The sequence below is a fragment of the Cynara cardunculus genome, assembly GCF_001531365.2.
Source record: "Cynara cardunculus var. scolymus isolate 2C chromosome LG 1, CcrdV1, whole genome shotgun sequence".
Classification (NCBI taxonomy): Eukaryota; Viridiplantae; Streptophyta; class Magnoliopsida; order Asterales; family Asteraceae; genus Cynara; species Cynara cardunculus.
The window spans coordinates 6,332,729-6,343,175 of record NC_037528.1 but is presented as its reverse complement, the minus strand read 5'-3'; the positions used below and the strand labels follow the sequence as shown (position 1 = coordinate 6,343,175).

General features: G+C 34.6%; 2 protein-coding genes across 2 annotated transcripts; one reads left to right on the top strand and one right to left on the bottom strand.

Annotated features, from left to right (window-relative positions):
* Positions 1-1,201: 1,201 nt before the first annotated feature.
* LOC112527354 (monocopper oxidase-like protein SKS1) lies at positions 1,202-5,706 on the top strand. Its single transcript, XM_025137959.1, has 9 exons — positions 1,202-1,369; positions 2,088-2,264; positions 2,355-2,464; positions 3,456-3,726; positions 4,062-4,537; positions 4,657-5,025; positions 5,098-5,176; positions 5,344-5,521; positions 5,624-5,706. The coding sequence occupies exons 1-9, from the start codon at positions 1,202-1,204 to the stop codon at positions 5,704-5,706; spliced, it is 1,911 nt and encodes a 636-aa protein (XP_024993727.1).
* A 1,470-nt stretch (positions 5,707-7,176) lies between these two features.
* On the bottom strand, positions 7,177-8,184 carry LOC112506490 (zinc finger protein ZAT5). Its single transcript, XM_025110585.1, has one exon. The coding sequence runs from the start codon at positions 8,182-8,184 to the stop codon at positions 7,177-7,179; it is 1,008 nt and encodes a 335-aa protein (XP_024966353.1).
* Between the last annotated feature and the right edge of the window lie 2,263 nt (positions 8,185-10,447).

Here is a 10,447-nt window from a genome sequence, read left to right as displayed (position 1 = left end):
AAATCAGATAGGGATGAACGGGTTTAAGAGTTTTTAAGAGTTTAAGAGTTTTTAAGAGTTTTAGTCAAATGCTTTATAATATAGTATAGATATTAACGAGATTTTGAGTTAGTGATACATAATTTTATGTTACAATTTTTTTTTTGCTGCAAACACCAAAATATAGTATTTGAAAATATATTCCCATAAAATAATCAATACAAAATACGTTCAAGTTTCATGCAATTTGCATACACGTCTTTAAAAAGATCCAAACTATACATTAAAGTTGTAGATGAAGACGTTTAACATTCCTTCCAAATGTATATTCTTGATGGAGGCTACAAAACTACATTCAGAGATAAAAGTAATCTTTTTCAACGTGTATGCTTCATGAAAAGGCGGGTTTTAGTTTATTGACCGAATTTATATGCCACTTATTCATAAATTTAAATTCATATTCAAGTAGTTGGCGCTTACTGTCAAACTCAAACTTATAGTTATATATATATATGTATATGTATATATAGAGTCATTCAAGGGAGAACTGGTTAGTTTGTGATAACTATGATATTTAATCACAACCACAAATCAATAGTTAAATTAGAAAACTAATAGTTTTGGTAATTTGACTTAAATTTTAATTAAAGAGCATTTTAGGTATTTTAAAAATCTTATATATCCTCTCTCATCTCTTCGTCGAACTTTATTCCGACAAACCTTATTCCGGCAAACACATGATGCACACCGTGATGACTTTCATAAAATAACAAAAAAACACAGTGTAATACACTTAGTAAAACAGCATTACTTGATATATTATGTTACCCTTCGTAAAACAGGAAAAATATATTGTGATACACTTCGTATAATGACAAAAGTACACTGTGATATACACTATGATACCAGATATGGTTGATGAATACAAATGTGATACCATTGTGTTACCACTGTATTACATACGACGTTACATCTTCAAAGAGATCTAGGTTACATCCAAAAACCTTACCTCTTCTATGTTACATATCCAACGATATATGGGTTACATCTCCGGCAAGATCTGTGTTATGTCCCCGATTTGAAATGAGATCTAAACAAAAACCAGAAATCGAAACCGAATTGGGTGGGCTGAAACCAGATCTCTTAGGATATGAAAAACCAAAACTGATCTGGGTTGTTCAATGGAGGGAGTCGTCCGGTGAAGGTGAGAGTTGAGGAGATGATGGCCGATGGTTGGAGATGGATGGAGAGTAAGAAGCAGCGGTGGCCGGCGACCGAAGATGGGGGAAGAAGGAGGGGTCGGACGGTGTTGGACAAAGGGATCTGTGTAGAGTATCGCACGAGAGAGGAAGCAGTTTTGGCCGGCGATGGGGAAAGAGAATCACATGTGGTGATCTCGTCCATTTTAATATATATACACACACACACATCTATTTCAAAATTAGAATATTAATCTAATTAGAGTAAATTGAATACTCAACACAATTTTTACTAATTTACCCTTTACTTATTTTAAGAAATCATAATAATTATCTTGAATGATTTGTTCATGTTAGATTTCACGGTTATCACAAACTAAATAGTTTTCATTTGATTAAACTCCTATATATATATATATATATATCATATAAGGAATTATAGAAAATACATCGACGAAGTGAATTAAATAAGGAGTATATATTTATGTTTTGCAAGAATAAACCTTATGCTATACTTTGACGGCAACCAATTATTACAAAACTATCAAGGACACTTAATGGGAACAAACAAGAGTTAGATGCCAATTAACTGTCACTTATCAGAAACATAGCAAGTTATCGAACCTGACAGCTAACTCTCTTTCTTATATTCAAATGTTGGGAAAATCGAAGTCTGTATCCATGGATAAACATTTTAAAATTGATTTATACAGAGACATTTTAAATGAATTTCGTGAATTAGAAACATCAGTAAAATCCAACGATCACAAGACAAATCTTCTTGCTTTACTTTGTTTTCTCCAAAGCCAAAGTTTGTTTTCATGTTACACTATGAAATTGCCACAATATTTCCCTTTATTTATTCATAATATCTGAGTATATAAACAATTATCAATACGTGTTTGTTAGTTCAAAAATCACACATCGGTTTCCCATGCCATGGCTCTTGTTGGTAATCGTTCATGGTTGATCTTTTTCATTGCTTTTGCGGCATTGCTACTCGTTTTGGTCAATGGCGATGATGTTTTTCTAGAGTGGCAAGTAAATATTGACACCACGATTAAACCTGTTTTAGCTGATCAACCGGTATGATATATTTTTCTTTTTCTTTTTGTTTTTAATTTCACTTTAGTACTAGATTCAAAATTTCATTAGTAGTTTGTTCTTTGACAATAGGTTATAACCATCAACGGGATGTTTCCTGGCCCGCTTATCAACGCGACCACCAATGACATTATACACGTTAATGTATTCAACAACATAGACGAACCTCTTTTGATAACTTGGTACGGTTTCTTGCTCTCTTCTTTTCGTTAGTTTTTTCGATAAAAATAATAAAAATCAAATATGATATTGTTATATATTTTTTAAAATAAAATATATATGCAATTAAAATTTAAAGTAATAAGCGCCAGGAATTTAATTATTTGAAAACTCCAAAATATGTGAGATCTATTTTAAGCCACTAATTTAAAATAATTAATGTTAATAATTAATGAGATAATCGTCGTTATTTTTAAGTAAAAATTAATGCTTTTTTTAAAATAACTTTATATTTATCTCTTTCTTTCTCTCCTAGTTCCCTATTAACATACACATCGTGCATATATTGTGAACATAATATAAACAACCTTAATAAACTTTTACTAGGGTGTTCCGAACACAAGATTCACATTTTTTTTGAAGTATATAACATTTATATACGGCAAATAGAACAAATAAACTCACACACCCTCCTCACATTTGGTGAGGTTTGAACCCTTGACCTCCTAAAAGGCTAATGACTCACATACCGCTAGACCAAAGGCCATTTGGTCACAAGATTCACATTATGTTGACAAGTGGTATGTTTATATTTGTTTTGTGTTCACAATATGTTCATAAACGATACCAAATCTAGTAGTTTTAAAGTGTGTTCACAATGTGTTCATAAACTATAATAATATTTATAAGACAATGTCCACAATGTTAACTTGAATTCATATTTAATTATGTGTGTACAGACATTTTATGAAAAGATGAAAGAAAAAAATATGAGAGAAAAGAAAAGATATTAGACCAAAAAAATAGGAAAGATGAGAGAGAACAAATGCTTTTAATTTATATTAGATTTATTTTTTCTAACTTATTTTTTGCTTTAAATTGGATATCAGATCTCACAAGCTAGTGAGTTCTTAGAGGAAGGCCCAACGTGCTTTGAGCCCATGGGCTCGTATAGGCCCATGGAGAGGTTCGGGTCAACCCATCTAACGAAACGGGTTGTATTTGATTTTCCAGGAATGGTATACAACAAAGGCTGAACTCATGGCAAGATGGAGTATCGGGTACTAACTGTCCGATCCTATCCGGTTCTAATTGGACCTATGTATTCACTCTAAAAGACCAAATTGGCACCTTCTCTTACTTCCCCTCCATCAACTTCCACAAGGCTGGTGGAGCTTTTGGCCCGATCCGAGTCAATAATCGGGTCGTGATCCCGATTCCGTTTCCTACACCAGAAGGCGAGTTCGATCTTCTTATCGGAGATTGGTACCAAGAGAGTTTTAAGGTACAACTAGGACGCCTATTTTTTATTTGAACGTGACATGTTACAAAACAATCAATGTTATAAAATATGTCACTAGTCATTCCGCATTTTATCCGAAAATGAGTTTTTTATTTATTTAAAACCGATTAAAAAAACGTATGGCACGTCTAAATCAACTTATTTTATATATCTGGTTGTTAAGAAATCCGGTAAGATTGGGTACATTGTTTTTGTGGTGGTGATAACTTACCGGGTTGTTATCGATTTTCAAAAATTTCAAAGTTTTACAATAATCAACGAACTTTCTCTCCATCAATCATCTTTGTATTGATTTTGTTTACGGGTAAAATTTTCAGGAAATTCGCTCTATTTTGAACAATTCGATTGTTAACCTACGCCCTAACTCGATGCTCATTAACGGGCATAGCCGTTATCCGCAAACAAGAAACCAAACCTTTGCTGTTGAAGCAGGTAAAACGTATCTGATAAGGATATCAAACGTTGGAACTGAATGGAGTATCAATTTCCGAATCCAAAATCACTTAATGCTACTAGTTGAGACTGAGGGGTCGTATACGAGCCAAATAATATTAGATTCGCTCGATATACACGTGGGCCAGTCTTACTCGGTTTTGGTAACAACAAACCAAGGTGAGGCCGACTACTACATGGTGGCGAGCCCTAAAATGGTTAACGTACCTGAATCGAGCACCCTGGTTGGTGTTGGGGTGTTACATTATGACGACTCTACTACACCTCCCCAAGGTCCGTTTCCTCTAGGGCCCGACCCATTTGACATTAATTTTTCTGTCAATCAGGCAAAAACAATCAGGTAAACGACAAAAAGCAAGATTTTTAGGATGTAGGTTCGTTTCAACACTAATTGGTTGCGTTTTTATAAGAATAGACAAGATATTGCTACATATAACGTAAAATGATATTGTATTTTAGGTGGAACCTGACCGCGGGGGCAGCAAGGCCAAACCCACAAGGAACATTTAATGTGTCGAATGTCACGTTATCCCAAACGTTTATTCTCCAAGGGTCGCTAGCTGAAATCAACGGCTACGCTCGTTACACTGTTAACAATGTCTCGTATCGTGTTCCGAACACCGCGTTAAAACTAGCCGATTACTATAAGAATGGCACGGGGACTTATCAGCTTGATGCTTACCCTGCTAATTCATCTAACCCCATTGCCAGTGATGGTACTTTTGTTGTTTCTGGGACTCACAACGGATGGCTTGAAATCGTGTTCAAGAACAATTTGCGAGTGATCGATACTTGGCATTTGGATGGTTTCGGGTTCTATGTTGTGGGGTAAGGATATCTATCGATAATTAACCAGAAAATCTTAAAGTGAAGCATAAAGCTTATGTAATTCTTCGGTAGGTTCGGCAATGGAGTATGGACCCCTGATATGCGATCAACGTACAATCTCTATGATCCAGTTGTTCGATCAACGGTTCAGGTGATTAACCGTATATGTTTCTATGAATGTGTTCAAATATCCTGTTAGAGTCCCACTCAGCCAGACTTATACGTTAGAAACACCAATCTTTCCTAAAGGGTTTTTTTAATAGTAATCTAACGGAATTTCATATATTTCACACTTTTAATGAAGTTATGACCGTGTAGGTTTACCCGGGAGGATGGACTGCGGTTTATGCATATCTAGACAACCCCGGAATGTGGAACTTACGTTCACAAGTGTTGAAGCATTGGTACTTAGGTCAAGAGCTCTATATTAGGGTTTATGACCCCGACCCGAATCCTGCTAAAGAACGACAACCCCCATCCAACCTTCTCTTTTGTGGTTCGTTAAGTTGTCATTAGTTCGTATTTGGTTTCGTTTACATTTTGTTATAATGTTTATTTGAAACCGTAGAGCAATCAACGATTTCTTTTGCATTTTTAGGATCCGTTATTCCTCCATCGCCTCAACCTCCGCCACCTCCACCAAAGCGGTCTCGTGCGACAACGCTACCCATAAACTGGTGATGGTCGATCTTGTTAATTATATATACGTATCGTTTTTGTGATAATGTTTTATCTAACATTCATATCTTTTTTCCATTGGATGTAACTTCAGGTTCTATCTTCTCTTGATCGTCACCTTCACACTTCTTTAAAACAAACCGGTATTTTAAAAGGGGGATATGTGCTTCTCGAATGATGCACGACTCGTCAAATGACTTCAACGAAGTCCATAAAGGCATCATTGGGTATTCGGTTACGGTGTTAGAATTTGTTGAATCATTTTTCAGCAAAAACTTGAATTATTTCGTATTTTTTGGAAGAATTATTGATATTTATTATATAAATAAACTGTTTTTTGAATAGTTATACAATACGAGTCTATATATATAGGAACCATGTCTACAGGAATTGAGTTGGGACTCGAGTTTATGAACCAAAATGTCAAGTCAAAGCTCGAGCCTTAAGCAAGCCAAGTGGGTAGCTTATAAGCTTTACATATAAAAAGTCCTAAATAATTCATTGTGGCCTCGTTATGCGTTAAGACTTGGGTTTCTTGTCACGTTAATCTCTATGGCTCCACTCTAAGACTTGATTTGCATTGTAATGCGTTATGACACATTATGATACTTTACTACACATTATTCTATAAGGTGTAAGATTACTTTAATGTATAACTTGAGGGATAAACGATCATTATATACAATACGACCAAGCTTAAGTAAGCCAATTAAGAAGCTTATATTCGGCTTGGCTAGCTACCATAAACCCTAAAAGTAGCAATTAATTGAACTTTTGCCAGATTAAAACATAGTGGCTTGTGATGAGTTCTTTCACGATGTATGATTGCCAAACCATGACACTAAGACATCACATGATTTGCACGTGGAATTGGATCACATTTTGATTTTTTTACACATATTTATGTTTCAAATTCAAGATTACTTTTAATTTTAAAATAAAAAATATTCGAAAGTCAATTCAAATATGAATTCTTGGAGTGCATCTTATTAGTAATAAATCTTTGAAAACTAAAATCACCAGTTTAAAAAAAATCAACTTTATTACTACGATCATCAAAATATATTGATTTTAATTAAATATTTTAATAAAAATATTCCTTTTGACTTTTTGATTAAGATAGTGATGACTGATGACAATACCTTGCCAACCAGCTCTCTTTCAGTCGCTGGAAAAACAAGAAAACCAATAGAGAGGAACAAGAAAAGAATGCAACTTTTCACATACCCAAAAGCCTAAACTACAATATAAAAATAGAACTTGAAATGTAATCGACAAAAAAGTTGCCAAATTTATGAACACTTTTTTTGATCAAATAATTCAAAGAATGTATATTTATAATTAAAAGAATTAGAAATTTGTGGGTATGATGAACAATTTTCACATCTTACCGTCACAAAATTAATGGTGTGATTAATTAAATACAAAATGTAAAAAGAAATCTTTAAAAAGTAAGATTTTTGCACCTTTGTTTTAGTAGTGACAATCCACCAATGTTGGGGCGGCAGATAAATGAACGGCCGATTGCTGTTTGGTCGGATTGGCCGTGAATGTGAAGCTCGATTCCCGGCGATGATCTTGATTTGACGAAGCCTCCGGGGGTGCTGGAAGGTTGAGGTCCAAATCCAAACATAAACCATCATTTCTTGACTTTTGATAATTATCTTGATCATCGGCCACCATGGGTGTAATCGGGCTGTAAGGAACCAAAGACAAGGTGGTGTTGGTTGTAGTGGCGGCGGCGGAGGTGGTGGTGGTGCAGTTGGCCACCCGGTGTCGCCTCATGTGGCCGCCCAATGCTTGTCCGGAATTAAATTCCGTGCCACAGATTGAGCATTCGTGAAGCTTGGAGGAGGATTTCTTCGTGTTTCCGGTTGAAGAAACCCGGTGGTTTAATTGGAGCGAGAGGGAGGAGGAAGATGAAGAATTGTTCTTCCTTGATGGGAATTGCAGTGATGGTTCATCCTCGTCGGAAAACACCGTGTACGGTGGTGGTCTTCTTTTTTCTTCATTGATTCTAGGTTTTTTGTGGCTGGCTCTGTGGCCTCCGAGAGCTTGAAACGACGGAAACGTCCTGCTACACGTTTTGCACTCGTAAACATAAATTCCGGTGAATCCATCGACGGTATCCGTCGAAGTTTGTATATATCTTTTGCTATTAAACTTGTAGCCGGAGAATTGATCATCATTGTTAATGTTCCTGAGAGATACGTTATGACCTTTGGAAAGGAGAATGAGGCACTTGGCGGTGTCTTCTTCTTCGGTGGTGGTGCTACCCGCCGGAAAATCAGAAGACGATGCCGGAGAAGAATTGAAAGGATTGTTGGAGGTGGAAGATTGAGGTACAATTGTGAAGGGAATGGAGGATTGTAGCCTTTGACGCTTTGTACGTTTGCCTTTAACGATGTTGGTTGGACCACCATCATCACCACTTATACCGCCACCGGCGGTGGTGGTTTGGTCCGCAACGTCTGGCTCCATGGCTGGTTAGCTTGAATTCTACTCCACCCCCACACCCACAAAAAATGGAAGATTTCGTAAAGAGAAAATATGGGTTTGGAGGAAGCTAGAAATGAAGTAAGAGGTGGTGGTGAATATTTATATACGGTTGCGTAGGTGGATGGAGGAGAGAGATAGAGAGAGAGAGAACGGTGGAGAGAGAGACAGAGAGGGTGGCGGGTTTATGAGTTTTAAGGAGAATGCGGAGGATATATAGTTAATGTGAATCAGTCCACTAATATTCTTCACTTTTTACATGGATTGGCTTATATTTAGACAGAGCTACGTTATTATATATATATATATATATATATATATAGAGGTTAGTTCAATTACTAACCAAAACTATTGTACAAATTATGCTAACCAACATCAATCAATCATGTTTAATCTTTTAGTTAGGTTNAGAGGTTAGTTCAATTACTAACCAAAACTATTGTACAAATTATGCTAACCAACATCAATCAATCATGTTTAATCTTTTAGTTAGGTTCAAATGTAACTCACATTTAATTGTAAGGGTATTTAGATAATTTATCATTCTTACCGTCTTACGTAACTCCTAAATATTTTAATTGGGAGTTACAAATCTTAAAATATCACTAATTGATATCATGTAATAATGACATTAAATTTCACATGTGTTCATCTTACTGAATTTTACATTTATTCTTCCTATAATGATTTTGATATTGTAAATTTGAAAAAAATATCTTTTGTAAAGATTCTGTTATAGTCCGAGTAATATGGATAATCATAGAGTAAAACGGATCGACGACAACGAGAATGAAAAGCTAAAAACGTCTACGAATACATTCGGAATTCGAACTCCGAAAGTGAAGAAAATAATCAATAAGTGTCCCAATATGAACATACGATAGCTATGAACACGCTAATGTGAAAACGCTAATGTGAACACGCCTATATTAAAGATTTGAGTTCAGGATGACAAACAATATACATTCTTCACTAAGTTTTGAATTTCAGTAAATCCACATCCTTGTTGCTCTTTTTAATTATTTACTTTGTGTAATAATAGTTTTAGTTTTGAAGACTAACTACATAGGGGCTGTTCATTATGTTCATTAAAGATTTGACTTCAGGATGACAAACAATATACATTTTTCACTAAGTTTTCAATTTCAGTAAATTCACATCCTTGTTGCTCTTTTTAATTATCTACTTTGTGTAATAATAGTTTTAGTTTTGTTACTATTTTATGTCATATAGCACAAATCATATCATGCTTATATAGGGGCTGTTCATTATGTTCACTGTGCTATATTACTTGATCACACACATAGCGATTACATTTTTCATACTATGATGCATTAAGACATTTGTGCACAAACACACATATATTAACAGATATCAAATCAACACAAATAACACATACGTAGACGTTGGGATTCGTTATTGTTTTATGTCATATTGTTGATGTTCATTAGGTTCACAAATCCAAACTTGTATGTATTTGTGAAATGTTGCGTGTGTGTGATGTTCATTAGGTTCACAMATCCAAACTTGTATGCATTTCGCCAAAATCATCCATCGTTTTGATGAATATTATGAACCAGATTTTTCGCTAATGATATACACTATTGATCGTATAGATTGACAGTTTCGTAGTTGATTGAAGGTTACAAAATCGTCTGAATAATATAGGTTCACGATGTGATGCAATTTTTTTACAAAATTATTCTTTGAACAGTTGTTCATAGACATCTCATTTAATACATTAATTAAATGATTATTTTTATAGTCTTATTTAATAAGGACCGTTTGATGAGAAAATGAACGATCAAGATCGGTTAGCATAGTTAGCGTGTTCATAGCTATCGTATGTTCATATTGGGACACTTATTGATCATTTTCTTCACTTTCGAAATTTGAATTCCGAATGTATTCGTAGACGCTTTTAGCTTTTTCATTCTCATTGTTGTCGATCCATTTTACTCTATTATTATCCATATTACTCGGATTATAACGAAATCTTTACAAAAAGGACTTTTTTCAAATTTACAATATCAAAATCATTATAGGAAAAATAAATGTAAAATTCACTAAGATGAACACATATGAAACTTCATGTCATTATTACATGAAGATCAATTAGTGATATTTTAATATTTGTAACTCTCAATTAAAATATTTGGGAGTTACATAAGAATGATAAATTACCTAAATACCCTTACAATTAATATGTGAGTTACATTTGAACCTAACTAAAAGATGAAACATGATT

What these genes read in the sequence shown, in the direction of transcription:
- LOC112527354 (XM_025137959.1), top strand. Translation starts at nt 1,202, where the DNA reads ATGGCCGATGGTTGGAGATGGATGGAGAGTAAGAAGCAGCGGTGGCCG. An exon ending in TTGTTCGATCAACGGTTCAG is followed by an intron (nt 5,177 to 5,343) that starts GTGATTAACCGT and finishes ATGACCGTGTAG; the next exon opens with GTTTACCCGGGAGGATGGAC. An exon ending in ATCCAACCTTCTCTTTTGTG is followed by an intron (nt 5,522 to 5,623) that starts GTTCGTTAAGTT and finishes TTGCATTTTTAG; the next exon opens with GATCCGTTATTCCTCCATCG.
- LOC112506490 (XM_025110585.1), bottom strand. Translation starts at nt 8,184, where the DNA reads ATGGAGCCAGACGTTGCGGACCAAACCACCACCGCCGGTGGCGGTATA.